The sequence below is a fragment of the Ascaphus truei genome, chromosome 7 (assembly GCF_040206685.1).
Source record: "Ascaphus truei isolate aAscTru1 chromosome 7, aAscTru1.hap1, whole genome shotgun sequence".
NCBI lineage: Eukaryota > Metazoa > Chordata > Amphibia > Anura > Ascaphidae > Ascaphus > Ascaphus truei.
Window position 1 is genome coordinate 23,255,299 of NC_134489.1, and position 18,045 is coordinate 23,273,343.

Genomic DNA, 18,045 nt, shown 5'->3' on the forward strand with positions numbered 1-18,045 from the left:
AGTCACTCCTCTTCCAAATCTAACTGACTGGGGCCTTTTCTCACCTGGGGTTGTCTGCATCTAGGTAATTAGAAAGTGACATCGATCTGTGGGGTGAGACTCATTCTCTGATAGGGGGCCCTGCTCTGCCACATGTATCTGTGCCAAATAGACTTTAGTTTACATATATTTGAACCAGTTTGCCTCCGCCTTTCTCCCTGCTCCTCCAATGTCTGAGGGTGAATATGAGGTGTACACTTGCAGCCCGCAGTGGGCACACAGCATTAACTTAACTCTTTAAACTCTCATTGTTTACAATTAATGCGCGGTTAGTGCACTAGGCCCAGCTTGTTGCTAGGGGCGGGGAGTCCGTAGCAACAGCCGGGAGATCGCGTGCGCAGGCGCAGCGTCCTGTTGCTGCCGGCTCAGGCTGCTCCCAGGAATGGCCGGGAGGGATCAGCTGCAAACAGACGGTATCCAGGGGCGCACCCGGAGCAAGCAATGCCCGAGGAGAGGCTGCACAGGAGAGCACCGTCCAATGAACTAGCACAGCAGCACCCTGCTCAATTATTACCTCGCACCCTAATTCACCCTACAGTATAATCCTACAATCCACCCTCTGCATTAACAAACAGAACCCCACCCCCTGCAGGACCCTACACTATAATGTACTCTGCATGATCCTATAACCTGCATTACCCTACAGCAGCACCCAACACAATTATTACCTCATACCCTACAGCATAATCCACCCCCTGCATGACCCTAAAGCACCCCACGGGCTTCATCACCCTATAGCACACCGCCCCTGCATCACCACTCAACCTGCATCACCCACACATTCTGTACCACACAGAATCAGCAGCTCATACCTTGCACCATCCAGCATACTACCTCAACATACACACCCTATAGCACCACCCACACTTTGCATCCATCACCTGATACAGTGCAATAGCATGCATGATAAAAGTAATATTACCTTACACACAGCAGCACATAGTGAGTCCTCAGCATTACCCACACCTCCTGTAACACCGCATTCCTCAGCATCACCATGAAATAAGAACCTTGCACCCCACAACAGCCTCACATTGTGCAGCGAGCCTCTAGCATCATCTGCTGTCCTGCCACCTTCACCCCAAACCTACAGCTGCCCCTAATTCTGCATTACCCCCAATACTAAGGCTATTTGCAGACCCCACAAAAACCTGCCTAACCCTGCAACCTACAAGTTCCTATTACAGCCCCTTCCCTGCCCTATAACTCTCACCTGTCTGAGCACCTAAGACCCTGTCACTTGCAAAATCCCAGCACACCCCCCCCCCCTAACCTGAGCTTGCTTAGTTCAAATACAAAGGACGAACATTTGGGCTGCAACCCCTGCAATGACCTGTGCCTGCCTGGAGGGGGTTAATTAGTGACAGACATGTCCTCTCTCCTTAGCAACCAACCAAACAAACATCTGAAGCACAGACATGCAAGTGGATGGCAGATTCTCCTGCTGCTGTTTTTTTTTAGAGCAATAAAAACATCTCTTTTCTTTTATTTCCCAAGTGAATAAAGGAGGCAAGAATTCCCTCCTCGTTCAATATTCTTATTCCATCCGCTTCGAGATAATGGAGCTTTTTTGAAAAAAAATTTATTGCCAAAATCTGCCTGGAAACGTGCAGAATTTAAGGCAGAAAGCATGTCTCACACGTAAGTAGTCACCTTTCCTCTTTCGCCAGTTCCCTTCTTTGCAGAATCATTTTGGCAGAGCCTCCAAGTGGCAATTTAGCACAGTAACTTCTACCTGTTTTTTGCACCTTTGCATGGGATTTAGGGGAGGGGGCGGCTATAGGAGTAGTTACCTGATAGCCATATTGTAATGAGATTTCTAACGTTCTGAGGGGTGTAATCTGATATCTGCCAAACCCGACATACGGGCTGTTTTGTGGCGAACATCCCCCTTGAAGTCAACGGAGATCTTCGGTGGAAAGCAGCCCGGGTGGCTGCTTCGGCGGATAGAGAACAAGGCTCTGCGCCTGGCTGCGTCACATTTATCGTTTTCATGCGTGCCAAAATCCGCCACCAGGGCTGACTTAGGCCCATATTCACTAAAGGGTGCTAAGCTTTAGGACGTCCTAACTCCCATTCATTTGAATGGGAGCTAGGTCATGCTAAATTTGAGCACAGTTTAGTGAATATGGACTTTAGCGTGATCTCCTGTGACGTACATTCTGCGATCAAAGATTGACTCTTGTCGAACAAGTTTGTTACATTTTGAAAAGTTAAAAGACGCGCGGACAGCCTCCAACATGACCCCATGACGAAGCACGCAGTTGCGAAACGCGTGGAGTTCACCGGAGGCTGTTCAGCGCGCCTTCCCATTGGCTGGTGCCAGATCGCCGGGGAGCTGAAGCAGACGGAACATCAGCTGTTGATCGGTGCAGTCGGGACAGTAACATCAGCGCAGATCACAGCAGTCCCGCTTTTTTACCTTTCCCGGTTGGTATCTTGGCACCCCCCAGTGTGGTTTGTTTGTTATGTCTTTTTGTATGTTTACAACTGAGTTATTAGTTAGGCTGCGTCCCCTCTGGCGCTGATCTCAAGGATGAGCGCAGGGTGTCCTGCCTAAGTCCTCATCCAGGGTGGCGCTGAGCGGACCGGCGTGCTCACGCTGGCCGCAATGAAACATTGCGGCAATGTGTGTGGCCAGCGTGAGTGGGCAGGCGCGCCTGCTCGGCGCTTAGCGGCTTGCCGAGCAAGCAAATTTGAATTTGCTGCTCCCAAGTGCGTCACGTGAGCGGTTCGCCCAATGAGGCCCAAACGAATCACCCGGGCCGAGCAGGGCGCAGCGCAAGAGCGCCAGCGCGCCCGTTCCCAACCTGGCCGAGGCCTAATATTGCAAGTGGGGGCGGGGGGGCGGGGGACATGGATCGGGGCTATTTGTGTGTGTAATGTGTATTTGTGTGTGTGTATGGCTGTGTGTGTGGCTGTGTTCTGTGTGCACTTACCTCTGCTGACCACGCTTCAATCTCAATTTTTTTTGTCTCCCCAAGCGCCGAGCTTGGGAGAGCATACGTGCCCGTGCACGAGCGCGTCAGCGGGGGCGTCAGAATTCACATTGCAAGAAGGAACCTCATCTTAGTTATTTGCACTCACTGTAGTTTCTTAGATTTGTATCCATCTGTATTATAGGGGTTGTGCAATTAGTGGCAATCACTTATACACATTTTTTGTTAGTGTGTATTATTTTATTAATAAATATTGTGTTATATTATACATCTTGTTGTCTCTATTGAGCCTCATCTACAACTTTGGTGATTATTTCACCTATTGGTTATACAACTTACATCTGTATACTATACCTCCTGAACACGCACTGCGTATTTCTCTATTAACCTCCGGTGCGCTGTGTGCATTTTTGTTTTTCTCGTAAAAATAATAATAATCTTTTAGTATTGTGAGTTAAGTTATTCTGTTCCTTCTCTTCATACATAGCCCACAAGTAGAGAGTTGCTTGACTTTCAAAGGCATGAAGCTGCCAGTTTAGTTTAAATTACAGGTGTGATTTATAGAGTCACACTGACAAACTCTCACTTCTGTTACTCTCTCACCCACTTTATCAAACTATCTAAAAACATTATGTTTCACTGAGCAAAACCCATCCGCAAGACTCTCTGAGCATTTGCAGAGCTAATGTGCTACAGCCGGGCTCCTCAATGGGCCTTTTAATAAGTTCAATGCCCTTCACGCTGCTTATAACACCGTAAGACGCGCCTCTTCTCCCATCCTTCACGGGAATGAGGAGATTTGAACACGGGACGCACGCTGCACCCATTAATTCAGCGAGGACCGAGAAAGATTTGCCAGAGTTATTTTTAAAGGTGAAATGTGTGTGGCGATGAGGCGCGTTAAGCCTCATTATATCGCAGTGATTGCGTGCCATTCCTCGATACGCCAGATCTGTTTAATAGGCACGAATCAGTAGATTAAACATTTATGACTAATCTTCTCTGGATATAAGCCTTGTATTATGTCTAACCTGGATAAATTATGGATCGTTTGGGCACTCACTGTTAAACGGTTCCTTTCTGTGGCTGTGCAGAGCTGCTAACTCCTTCTATGCTGGAGGGGCCAAGAAAACGCATATCTACATGTGTGAGTGTGTGTAGATATATATATATATATATATATATATATATATATATATATATATATATATATATATATATATATATATATATATATCCTGTATATATATATATATATATATATATATATATATATATATATAATGTAGATTTGTATATACAGTATATTTTATATCTACTATATATTTTGGAAAGCTGTTTGTCTGTTCGCTATACATTTGGATACCACTTAAGATATTGTGATGAAATTTGCATGATGGTTCTTGAGATCAAGGAGCAGATTTGTGTCTGTTTGGATACCATTGGATGCCATTTTGAAACAAGATGGCAGACAAGAACCTTTCAAAACTGCACTGATTTTAACCAAAATTGTCAGGATTGAAAGTTGCTGGACTGAATTTAGAAAATCCATGTTTTGTTGGATGTTATGTTGGATGCTCCAGAGTGGGAACTGGTAAAAAAAAGTGTGTTTTTGCACGTAATGGAAAAACCCAAAATATTCGTTTACCCAACAGTATTAGAATAAAAAACTCACACATATATAAGTAAAAAAAATAAAAGACATATTTATATCTGTATCAACCCCCAACACAGTGTGTATGTATGTCCCCATGGGGGCCGTACTGTCGGGCATATGTGTGCACTTTGGACCCAGTAAACCACTTTTTATGATTATCTCTTGTGCTGTGCCGGTATATTGGATCTCTAGGGATCCTCACAGACTGTGTGTGTGTGTGTGTTGGGGGTTGATACTGAAGTATTTACTACAAATATATATTTCTACAATAAACAAAGAAGCCCCCACATACCCAGTGGTACTCCATTTGACACAAATATCCACATACTGTACATAATATTGTGGGTCTGGGTTTTGGGCTTGCTAAGACTGTGTATGTAAATGTATATTTCTGTCTCCTGGGGAATGTCTTGCTGTTGCCATTGGGTGCGGTAATAGGCATTTATTGGAGCACTCCATTCATTATTGAAAGCAGCAGTTCCCTTTCTGTACGCCCCTTCTCCCTAGGGTTGCCAGGTGTGCAGTATTGAACCGGACTGTCCTGTATTTGGACACTATCCAGTAACAAATGAGAGGTAATACTAGACATGTATGTGTCCGGTATTACCTCTCTGGACATAGTGACCTGACCGGCTTAGGGTTCCGCTGGATTTCCCAGAGAAGGAAGAGAGCAGGGCTGTTGCTAGGGGGCTGGGCAGATCCTCCAGCCTGATTGGCATCATTACCCAGCAGCAGCCAATCAGGAGGAGGTGTCAAAAGCCTGGGGGTGGGGCCAGGGAGAGAAACAGCATGGAGCAGTGCGTGTGTGCGTGTGTGTGTGTATGTGTGTATGTGTATGTGGCGCGTCACACCTTTTACCATTGTGTCCAGTATTCTTGGAGAAGCCACCTGGCAACCCTGCTTCACCCCCTTCTTTACATGGGAGGAAAGCAGCGTTAATTTCCGCTCGGGACCCACTTGTTCCCAAGATACATACCGCGAACGTAGCGCCGGTATCCTGGTTATTTAAATCCTCTGCGTCACGCGACCAATAGGAAGCCGGTTATTATTATTTATACCTAGAGCACCAACATATGCGCATTACAATTGGGGTTCAAGTGATGCATTTTAGCAACTTTAGCACCAAATTAAACCAGCCCCTTCTTTGCCGGTGTGTCTTGCTTGACCTCTGTGGTCTGAGGGCTTTAAGTAGGGCAGGGGTTCTCAACTCCAGTCTTCGACCCCACCAATAGGTCAGGTTTTCAGGATATCCCAGCTTCAGCACAGGTGGTTCAGTCAAAGAACTGACCTGTTGGTGGGTCTTCACGACTGGAGTTGAGAACCTCTGAAGTAAGGGGTGAGAGGGCATTGGTTTTACATCCCATGTGCAAATCGTAAGGGGTAATCAGGCTGCGTATCCCACAGTAAACTGTGCCTGGAACAAAATCCTAACGAGATCTGTGATTAACACATTTGTGCTGCACTGAGAGCGAATGTATTCGCCTTGTCACTGAATAATTAGCTGTGTGCTGTGGCAAATATACGTACAGACCCAGCACCTCTCCATCATCTCTAAAGCAAAGGAAAAGGCATTCTGAGCTATTGTGACTGTAAACTCATTGCTCCATGAACTGTGAAATATGGGACTTTCATATGTAATGTAACCCTCTCTGCCCGGCTTCTAGGGAGATTACATTGGGGTATATTATATGGCTTCTTCTCATTGGTTACCTTGGCTCAGGGTGCTGGATTCAGGCGGCTGGGCGATGTGGTAGCAAGGTTGTAGAATAATAGGCACCCAGGAAATTTTGCAGAACAATAGTCATTCGTGTCCCCAATCACAGGGACGGCTCATACACATGTTAACAACGTTGTACTGGGTTTTATAATAGACAGACATATATACGGTTCTTCCATCAGTGCCCACTTTTAACACTCAAACAAAGGTACTTTGACTTAGTTGCTCTGAGTAAGAATGGGATCCGGTCCCCCTTGTTGATTCAGAACCATCAGCGGATTTAATCCGATTACTCAGGGCCCTGGCGGGTCTTTCTTACTTGACCCGTTACCTGGTGCCTGATTGGGGAACTGCCACTTCCACACAGACTGCAGAGGAATATTAGCACCGATCGCGGTTTGAGCTGATCCGCTGGCAGCCGGCACCGGTGAGCCCTCTTTTTTAAGGCCCTCTATGGCGTGCCTTATTCCTTTTTATTACTTATTCAGGACGTCTTTCGGGGATCCTAACTTAATGGGTACTATCCCTATCTACAACATAATAAACAGGGGGGCCTTGTCTATACTATTACTTTATAAACATTACTTATCTACTCTCCCCGAGGCTCCTCTCCTCATGTCCTCCAGGAACCTAACCTTACAGAATAGTCCCTCCTCCATATATACCACTGTGTGATGTCTGGATCCCCATAACAACCCAGGGTGATGCCCAACATAGTAGTAACACTGGTAAATAGGGGGCCATACAAGAAATTTAAGATAACCAATGCATCTCTTGGGACAACCTGGGGTCTTGTGTAGTGTAAGTGGATGTTGAGACATTGGGCCGTATTTAGTAAGTGGTGCTCAGTGGTGGAAAGGGACATCCAGCTGCTGACCATTGCCATGGCCATTTTGCCCCTCAGGTACGGGGTTACGGTTTACGCTTTCTAGGGTTAGGCTTTTTAGGGTTAGGGGTCAAGGTTAGGGTTTTTAGGGTAAGGGGTTAGATTATCTACGGCGGTGAACTGCCCTGGTAGCCAAATTATCCTGGGGGTGAAAAGGCTGGGACTGAATGGCCCCAGCTAATTGTCCTAGACACGCTCAGTAGACACAGTGCAAGGGTGGCCAACTCCAGTCCCCAGGGGCCACCAACAGGTCACGTTTTTAGGATATCCCTGCTTCAACACAATTGGCCAAGTCATTGACTGAGCCACCTGTGCTGAAGCAGGGACATCCTTAAAACCTGATCGCTTGGTGGCCCTTGAGGACTGGATTTAGAACAGGTCTAGTGCATGAAGACATCTTACAGCCCATTCAAGTGAATATTTCATAAGGTGGGTTTTAGCACCGAAATGCGTCTTATGGAGTAGCACTGCTTAGTTAATATGGCACATTATCTATGATGGCCATGGTGGAAGTGTTTGGCTTCGGTTCCCTGGTGATTATAATGTGGGAGAAAGTTATATAAGATATAGCGTATTGACGTTGGTCTTGGCACAGTGTAATACAGTGTATGTTATGTCCCTTTCCGAAACAATAATGGTTATCAGCATTATCCCTACATATCAGATAACCAGTTAGGAGAGGGTGGGTATTAAAAGCGCCAAACACAGGAAACACCGAAGTTTAGGAAACCAAAATAGCTCCCAACCCTTAATTTCCAAACGTTTTCAGAACATCGGGCAAAAATAATGTAAAGATTCTTGTTTGATTTTATTTAACGGTGCCACTGATCACCACGACTGAGCTCATTACAAAATATCGAGGCCCTGAGTTCTTTTTGATCTTATGTGGAACTGCGTTTCAAAGAAGTTTTTGACCTTGACTTGGTGTGGTATCTGTGAAGGTCTTTATGTGACTTATATAGGATGCATAGTTCGCTGTCTGAAATGGCGTTTGCCACATTGCGGTGTTGCCTCCCTGGTTGATACACTTTCAATTGAAACAGAACTATGTGTACATTTTATTTTATAACTTGTATTAATCAATATCGAATATTAGTTTGTAATATCTTTTATAGCAGCCATACTGTGGAAATAATACATTTTGTTAACGTCTATAGAGAAACATGCATCCAGGGTCCAATAAATGATGGTTGATACATAGCAACAGCAGAATATGTGGGTTTATTTTGAATACAGGATTGAAGTAGGGGGTCTCCGGGGCTAAACGACGTTCATTTCAGCTCCGGGAACCCCGTGCTTTCCAAGATACATACCTCCGTAGGGGGTGCTGGGAGCAGCTCCACAGGATTAAATGTCCCGGGCCCACACGGGATGACGGGATGCATGAGATGACGTCACGGCTTCCTGTTGGCCCACGTGATGCAGGACATTTAAGCTGCCATTTCGATGGCCCCACATAGCCCTGCCGGAGCTGCTACCGGCACCCCCTACGGAGGTTAGTATCTCGGGAAGCAGAGTGTCCCCGGAACAGAAATGAATGCGGTCCTAATTCTGCGCTAACGATATGTACATACTTTTTTGAATTAACGCCCGGGTGAACTTGGCGTGTGATTTGGACGCAGTTTCAACATATTTTTTTTTTAACATATACGAACTGTTTTCGTACATATCATTTACATCTGTGCATCATGGGTATCACACTTGTTTGAGCCAATATACAAAACTAAGAAACATTTTTGACACTTGAGGCACACAATAGGAAAAGAAGATGAGTATATAGACGCACGTGCAGACAATCTATTTCTTGGTTTTCTTGCTTCAGTTTAATGCCCATGTCATTGGATGTGTGTACGTTGTCTATGCCAGTGGTGGTCAACTCCAGTCCTCAAGACCCCCCCACATGTCAGGTTTTAAGGATGTCCCAGCTTCAGCACAGGTGGCTCAATCAATCCCTGCTTCAGCACAGGGGGGTCAATCAGTCCCTGCTTCGGCACCGGTGGCTCAATCAGAGGCCCAGTCTTCGAATGAGCCACTGATTTAGCCACCTGTGCTGAAGCTGGGATATACTTAAAACCTGACCTGTTGGGGGGTCTTGAGGACTGGAGTTGCAATTGCACCCAGCATGTATTTGAAGAGTAGATATTTCTTTAAAAAAAAAAAGATTACATTTGTGTCCCCGTTTATGACAACGCAATGACCCCACACTGAGCTGCAGGACAGCGACATCACTGTGCCTCCTTTGTAGGGCCGGGTAAGAGCAGGTGCGCTCATAAAGAGATTGAGAGAACTCGCTGAGCTGCAATGGGCGTCATGGCCGGGAATCCCACATCCGAGGCTCTGCTCCCCATCACACTGCGGTTTCTCGTTACTTCTTTGCAACTTAATCTTTTTCCCTGTCCCTTTGTGTTTTCGCCGCCAGAAACCAGAGAGGGGGGGATCGAGGGGGGGGGGGGGGGGGAAGTCCGCACGGTCTGCTAGTGCTTAGTTATGCTCATAAACTGTATTTACTTTAGTTGAGCGAAAGCTGCGGTGAGAGGGCCCGGTCACAGGACAAATGTCCGCGTGGGGACAGCGGGACGTTAAGCAGGAGTTTGTCTTCCAGAAAGCAGTAGCAATTTGCAACTGAATTAAAGTTCCTTTCTTTCATATAGGTGCTGACCTAATAGGTATTTGTGCACAAAAAAGTACACTTGGTGCTCGTTTTGCAGCTAAACACGGTCTACACCAGTTGGTATCTGGCAGTGTTGTGTGTGTGTGTGTGTGTGTGTGTGTGCAGTTTAATTCCTCTCGTAATTTGTCTGATTATTCTGTATAATCCCAGACAGATCTCTTGCTGACACATGCAATCAAAAGGGACACAAAAGGGGCTTGCATAATAATATCCATATGAGATCGCTGGGTCTAAATAATAAGATGACTGCATCATGAAGGGCACACGGCACTTTGTGTCTGCATTGAGCATTGTCATGTTAAGCTTGTTTGCTTTGGGCTAATTTCCATCAATTAGCAAGATGGAGGGTGGATGTAGGGAGCAATAGGATTGTTTAAGGCAGGGGGTGCTCAACTCCAGTCCTCAAGCCCCCCTCCCTCCTACGGGTCAGGTTTTTAGGATATTCCAGCTTCAGCACAGGTGGCTCAATCCGTTCCTGCTTCAGCACAGGTGGCACAATCAGAGGCTCAGTCTTTGACTGAGCCACCGATTGAACCACCTGTGCTGAAGCTAGGATATCATGGAAACCTGACCTGTGGTGGGGGGGGGGGGGGGGGCTTGAGGACAGGAGTTGAGCACCCCTGATTTAAGGGAAGAGTTACCTGCCACACACACAATACAGGATGTATATGTCATGTTGTGTGTGTATCATTTTGCACATTATTTGTACTTGGCTTCATTTTAATTAGCTAAGAAATTTGTAACATTTCTATTAAACAACAAGAAATAAATAAATGTGTTTTCTGGGGTTCTCGTGGAAGATGACTCTGGTGTGAGGCTTGCAGATTGATTCTTGACCGTGTCCCGTTGTCGTTCCTGGCAAATGTTTGGAAGGGTTTGGCAGGACGCTTTGCAGGCACGTGAAGCAAACACGTGAAGCGATTGCACCTGCCAGGGTGTCTTTAGGTGAAACGGGGCATGAGTCTCGCCTTTACAGCACACAAAACATCGAAAGAATTTGGCAGGGTGAGCCGTCTGCACATTAAAGCTGCCCAGAGACCTTCTTAGCTCAGGGTGTGCCAGCCTCACTATTATCCCTGAACAAAGAGGGCACCATGGTGATACCAGCGCAGATTACACACATGCATGCCCAGCTCAACCACCGCATCAGGGAGCTTGGCACCTCTCACCCACCCAACAAACCCAACAATTGAGTTCAGAGAGATCTGCAGCTGCCATGTGCACCGTCTGAACTAAGTAGCACAATGTGTTCATCTTCTTGTTATTATTCTTTATACTGTACTTGGAGAATTAGAAGTGAAATGTAAACATGGTTGAACAAGAGAGACCAAGGTTAAGTGGATATATTGTGAGGTGTCCTTGCCCCGAAGAGCTTGCAATTCAAAGAGACGGCGATTCTTATATAGCGACAAGAATATACACAGCACTTTACAGCAAAAATGCTGGCACAATGCGGGTGGAAGGGCACTGCACAGGAAAGTAAACATGGATGTGCAAGCATCTCCATTCCAAAGAGTTTACAACCTACATGGAATTGGGAGGAGATACAAGGATAGTTGGATTAATTAAACTTTTTATTGCAATAAGGCACTTCCAAGTTCTAGATTGCCTCTGTGCCCATGGAGTATTCTCCCTCACCCTTACAGAAGAGACCTAAGTCCCATGGAGTATTCTCCCTCACCCTTACAGAAGAGACCTAAGTACCATGGAGTTTGTCCCTCCCACTGCAGACTGACCTATGGGCCATAGAGTCTGCCCCTCTTAGGTTAACAAAGTGACACAGACAGAAGAGACCTTTGGCCCATGGAGTCTGTCTCTCCCCCCTCTAGAAGGGATCTATGGGCCATAGAGTTGATTCCTAAAAATAAATTGTGGTCAAAGTACAGCATTACAGCTCACAGTAGTTACACCCTTTCTTCTTCTCGTTAGGTTCTACAACAAGATATGGGTGGAAACCCAGCAAGCCTTGGGCCAGCTCCTCCAGCAGGAGATGCCAGCGGTGCCCCCCAAGCCAGAGAAGGACCGCATGGCAGCTGCCCAGCAGCTTGGCACCTTGTACATCAGATACGTGCAGATCTTCCGCAACCTAGAGCTGGCATACGACCAAATGACGCACCCCCAGAAGAGGCGGGTGGTCCGGACCTTGCTTGACGGGGTGATGGGACGGATACTGGAGCTGAAGAACGAGCTGGTGGAGTTGGAGATCTCAGAGTTTCAGTACTTTGACGACATACTGCAAGACTTAAAGATGGGGCCGGTGAGTGTCTGTGAGGCCCTGAGTGGCTGTCAGTGGTCAAAATATGATGGTATTAGAGGTTGTGGAGTATGTATATCACTACATTTTTATTTACAACCCCGAAGTCCCACAACTTTTATATTAACAAACTTATGGGCCCACTTTCTTTTTATAGAAAAAAAAGATGTATTTTATTTTCTCCATTTCTACTTTCTAAGCATAAACATTATATAATATGCACCAGGGACATTTTTTTTAAGCCACTTCGACCCGTGCTCTGTGAGGGTTTCATTACATTACTGCTGGTATTATGCCCAATGCACAGACTGCAAAACTCCAAAATATACGTGTAACATCGGAGGAAGCCCTACTTCATGTGGAGGGTAGTGGTCCATGGAAGTCTCCTAATGGAGGGGGTAAAGGCTAACACAGTAGGGAATTTAAAAATGCTTGGGGCAGACACATGGGAATCCTAAATATGAAAGGAAGTTGAGGGTCTAACATGGGCAGGAAAATAGGCGACTGGGTGTGCAAATGGGTTATTATTGTTGGTCAGTGTCTAGGTTTCTATGTTAAAGAAGCATTTTTCCTTTAAAAATAAAATAAAATAATTATTTCTCCCCTATGCGGGAAGCAGGGGGTAAAAGAATGAGATTTTAGAAGCGGTTTGCATAACGGAGCTACGAGAATGGCAGTTTTGGTTAAAAAAAATAAATTATGCATGTGTTTTGACAAAACTGTTGGGATCGGCAGAGCCGGAGTGAAACCGCTTCTAAAAAAGTCTTTTAGACACGGATTGGACATGAGAATGGTTTACAGCAGGCATGTCAAACTCAAAGGTTAACACGGGCCAAATAAACAAGGTTTAAGTTTATGTGAGCCGCAAAAAAACAAAAACTCCAGGTACCCTCATTCCCGCAATGCTATATTTTGGAGGGAAGGTGTTCCCTACCTGTCTTCTGGGTTAGGGGGGATTCCTATGTCTCCCGTGTGAAGCTTGAGTCTGGAAGAAAGCGGTATAGGTTATTTCGGTGTAGGTATAGGGCAGTTAAGATATACAGGGTAAATAAAATATCCAGAGTGTGAGACGGAGACAGAGTGTGAGACGGAGACAGAGTGTGAGACGGAGACAGAGTGTGAGACGGAGACAGAGTGTGAGACGGAGACAGAGTGTGAGACGGAGACAGAGTGTGAGACGGAGACAGAGTGTGAGACGGAGACAGAGTGTGAGACGGAGACAGAGTGTGAGACGGAGACAGAGTGTGAGACGGAGACAGAGTGTGAGACGGAGACAGAGTGTGAGACGGAGACAGAGTGTGAGACGGAGACAGAGTGTGAGACAGAGACAGAGTGTGAGAGTGTGAGACAGAGTGTGAGAGTGTGAGACAGAGTGTGAGAGTGTGAGACAGAGTGTGAGGGTGTGAGACAGAGTGTGAGGGTGTGAGACAGAGTGTGAGGGTGTGAGACAGAGTGTGAGGGTGTGAGACAGAGTGTGAGGGTGTGAGACAGAGTGTGAGGGTGTGAGACAGAGTGTGAGGGTGTGAGACAGAGTGTGAGGGTGTGAGACAGAGTGTGAGGGTGTGAGACAGAGTGTGAGGGTGTGAGACAGAGTGTGAGGGTGTGAGACAGAGTGTGAGGGTGTGAGACAGAGTGTGAGGGTGTGAGACAGAGTGTGAGGGTGTGAGACAGAGTGTGAGGGTGTGAGACAGAGTGTGAGGGTGTGAGACAGAGTGTGAGGGTGTGAGACAGAGTGTGAGGGTGTGAGACAGAGTGTGAGGGTGTGAGACAGAGTGTGAGGGTGTGAGACAGAGTGTGAGGGTGTGAGACAGAGTGTGAGGGTGTGAGACAGAGTGTGAGGGTGTGAGACAGAGTGTGAGGGTGTGAGACAGAGTGTGAGGGTGTGAGACAGAGTGTGAGGGTGTGAGACAGAGTGTGAGGGTGTGAGACAGAGTGTGAGGGTGTGAGACAGAGTGTGAGGGTGTGAGACAGAGTGTGAGGGTGTGAGACAGAGTGTGAGGGTGTGAGACAGAGTGTGAGGGTGTGAGACAGAGTGTGAGGGTGTGAGACAGAGTGTGAGGGTGTGAGACAGAGTGTGAGGGTGTGAGACAGAGTGTGAGGGTGTGAGACCGAGTGTGAGGGTGTGAGACCGAGTGTGAGGGTGTGAGACCGAGTGTGAGGGTGTGAGACCGAGTGTGAGGGTGTGAGACCGAGTGTGAGGGTGTGAGACCGAGTGTGAGGGTGTGAGACCGAGTGTGAGGGTGTGAGACCGAGTGTGAGGGTGTGAGACCGAGTGTGAGGGTGTGAGACCGAGTGTGAGGGTGTGAGACCGAGTGTGAGGGTGTGAGACCGAGTGTGAGGGTGTGAGACCGAGTGTGAGGGTGTGAGACCGAGTGTGAGGGTGTGAGACCGAGTGTGAGGGTGTGAGACCGAGTGTGAGGGTGTGAGACCGAGTGTGAGGGTGTGAGACCGAGTGTGAGGGTGTGAGACCGAGTGTGAGGGTGTGAGACCGAGTGTGAGGGTGTGAGACCGAGTGTGAGGGTGTGAGACCGAGTGTGAGGGTGTGAGACCGAGTGTGAGGGTGTGAGACCGAGTGTGAGGGTGTGAGACCGAGTGTGAGGGTGTGAGACCGAGTGTGAGGGTGTGAGACCGAGTGTGAGGGTGTGAGACCGAGTGTGAGGGTGTGAGACCGAGTGTGAGGGTGTGAGACCGAGTGTGAGGGTGTGAGACCGAGTGTGAGGGTGTGAGACCGAGTGTGAGGGTGTGAGACCGAGTGTGAGGGTGTGAGACCGAGTGTGAGGGTGTGAGACCGAGTGTGAGGGTGTGAGACCGAGTGTGAGGGTGTGAGACCGAGTGTGAGGGTGTGAGACAGAGTGTGAGGGTGTGAGACAGAGTGTGAGGGTGTGAGACAGAGTGTGAGGGTGTGAGACAGAGACAGGGTGTGAGACAGAGACTGAGAGACAGAAACTGAGAGACAGAGACTGAGAGACAGAGACTGAGAGACAGAGACTGAGAGACTGAGACTGAGAGACTGAGAGACAGAGACAGGGTGAGAGACAGAGACAGGGTGAGAGACAGAGACAGGGTGAGAGACAGAGACGGAGAGGGTGACAGAGACGGAGAGGGTGACAGAGACGGAGAGGGTGACAGAGACGGAGAGGGTGACAGAGACGGAGAGGGTGACAGAGACGGAGAGGGTGACAGAGACGGAGAGGGTGACAGAGACGGAGAGGGTGACAGAGACGGAGAGGGTGACAGAGACGGAGAGGGTGACAGAGACGGAGAGGGTGACAGAGACGGAGAGGGTGACAGAGACGGAGAGGGTGACAGAGACGGAGAGGGCGAGAGAGAGAAACAGAGAGGACGAGAGAGAGAAACAGAGAGGGCGAGAGAGCGTGATTGACAGAGAGAGGGTGAGAGACAGAGAGAGGGTGAGAGACAGAGAGAGGGTGAGAGACAGAGAGAGGGTGAGAGACAGAGAGACAGAGAGAGGGTGAGAGGGAGGGGGTGACGGGGAGGGGGTGACGGGGAGGGGGTGACGGGGAGGGGGTGACGGGGAGAGGGGGTGACGGGGAGAGGGGGTGACGGGGAGAGGGGGTGACGGGGAGAGGGGGAGAGGGGGTGACGGGGAGAGGGGGTGACGGGGAGAGGGGGTGACGGGGTGACGGGGAGAGGGGGTGACGGGGAGAGGGGGTGACGGGGAGAGGGGGTGACGGGGAGAGGGGGTGACGGGGAGAGGGGGTGACGGGGAGAGGGGGTGACGGGGAGAGGGGGTGACGGGGAGAGGGGGTGACTGGGGGAGGCAGGGTGGGTGACAGGGGCGGTCGCTGGAGCCATGGGGAGTGCAGGAGGCAGCATGGTGAGGCAGTAGTGGTGGCATGGTGAGGCAGATGGGGTGTGCGGGGGGGTGGGTGAGGCAGATGGGGTGCGGGGGGGGAGGGGGAGGCAGATGGGGTGCGGGGGGAGGGAGGCCGCTGGAGCCAAGGGGAGTGCAGGAGGCGGCATGGTGAGGCAGTAGTGGCGGCAAGGTGAGGCAGATGGGGTGCGGGGGGGGGAGGGTGAGGCAGATAGGGGGAGGGGGGCCGCTGGAGCTACGGGGAGTGCAGGAGGCGGCATGGTGAGGCAGATGGGTTGCGGGGGGGCCGCTGGAGCCATGAGGAGTGCAGGGGGCGGCATGGTGAGGCAGACGGGGTGCGGGGGGGGGCGCTGGAGCCATGGGGAGTGCGGGAGACAGAGGGAGCACTTCACGGAAGATCACCAGGGAAAATGGCCGATCACAAAGCAGGTAAGGGGACTTTGTTTTTTCCCTGCTCGCGCTGAAAAAAAAATAAGAACAGCGTGCGCTGCCTGGGGCGGCCAAATCCATTCGCCCCGGAGCCAAATCCAGTCGCCCCAGGCCTGTGGGCGACTGGATTTGTCAAACACTATATTGGCTGGGCCGCAAAGATATTCGTTGTGGGCCGCATGCGGCCCGCAGGCCGCGAGTTTGACATGCTTGGTTTACAGGATAACAAAGCCTGCCAATCAGATTGTAAAAGGGCTCTTTAGAAGCGGTTTGTCACACTTCGGAGCTACGAGAATATTTAATATTAGTATTTAATAGTCGGGACATCTGCCGCAGACTGGCGAAGCTGTCCCTCGTCCCAGGGCGCGTCCTGGGTTTTAATCCCTGCGCCTAGTTTCTGTCATAGCGAACGCTGCTACCTTTTTCTCTCCTGCCCCAGGAAAGCCTCGAGATCCCCATCCCGAGATACTTTATCAAGGAGAAGATGAAGGTGCTAAAGGATCGTGAGCGAATCCTCTTCCAGATCCTGGAGCGTACTGGAGCCCGTGACGTGGAAACTGTGAGTGTCGTAGCCACCAAAGGGTTAACTCCGGGTCCCTTTAACACCCCAACACCACTATTTTTTCCCTACACATTACGAACACTTTTCCTTTATCAGGCCGCAGACTTGTTTTTTTTTAGGGGGGTGGGGGCGGGGTAACCCGCCGTTTCGGACAAATAATATTGACAAATGGTCCTTTTCTAAAACTTGACATCGCAGTCCCCAACACTGCAGCTTTGTAGGCACTTCAGGGTTACGCGCTCGGTTTCCAGGCCCTGCCTAAAACCAGCACACATTGTGCATTTCATGACATTTCTTATTTTTGTTTTCGGAAGCCTCCATTTTGCAAAAGCAGCTAAACATACATGTTAAAATTACAAAGCCCAAGCAGCGGAATCAACAGCACGGTAAGGGAAGTGTTACTTGGCTGCTTCCAGGGGTGCAAGTGTACAGATGCAGCGGCCGTTATTCGAACAAATCACGGCGCCGTTTTTGTGTGCGCTGCTGTACTCCACGCGGCATTAACGCCCCAATCGCCCCAGGCACACGTGTTCATCGCGGTTGCTTTGTTTGAATGTCATGGATTGTGTGCAATTAAATGCAACGAATGAATTGTAATGTGTACAGTACTGTGCCACTGTGTCAATTTCAGGGGTTTAAAAGCCAGAACACTAAAATGCCATTTTCTGCGCTCGCGTCTTTAGGCGGTACGGTTGGAAGAAATCCCGCGCCATGACATGGGTATTCCGAGGTATACACCGCGTGACGTGTTTCAATAACGGCCGCTGCATCTGTATAATATACCCAGTATATGGTGCTGAGTAATACTGGGATTTTTATCAGGTGGTAGACGGGGCCTCACACACAAAGGGGCTCTGTGTTTTTATTTAGATCAGGGATTATTAACACAAATGTATCTAACGCCTACAGTGAGCCATGTGTTTGCATTATCTAAGGGGTAACAGCAGGTTTTTGAGAGGGGGGGTGGGGGGTGGACTGTAATGGGGGGTTTGCTGCTTGGCTTGCCCGGAGGCCAAAACAAGTCAGATGTCAAGCTAAGTTACAGCTATAAAAGCT

At 48.8% G+C, this 18,045-nt stretch overlaps 1 protein-coding gene across 1 annotated transcript in view; it reads left to right on the top strand.

The window, feature by feature from the left end:
- Nucleotides 1-389: 389 nt before the first annotated feature.
- The window catches only part of DRC11 (dynein regulatory complex subunit 11), a 78,362-nt gene continuing 60,706 nt past the window's right edge, over nt 390-18,045 (top strand). The window contains exons 1-3 of the mRNA XM_075607347.1: nt 390-1,680; nt 11,839-12,166; nt 16,867-16,986. Coding sequence (XP_075463462.1) covers nt 1,670-1,680; nt 11,839-12,166; nt 16,867-16,986 — 459 coding nt within the window. The 5' untranslated portion in view covers nt 390-1,669. The remainder of the gene's footprint in view (nt 1,681-11,838; nt 12,167-16,866; nt 16,987-18,045) is intronic.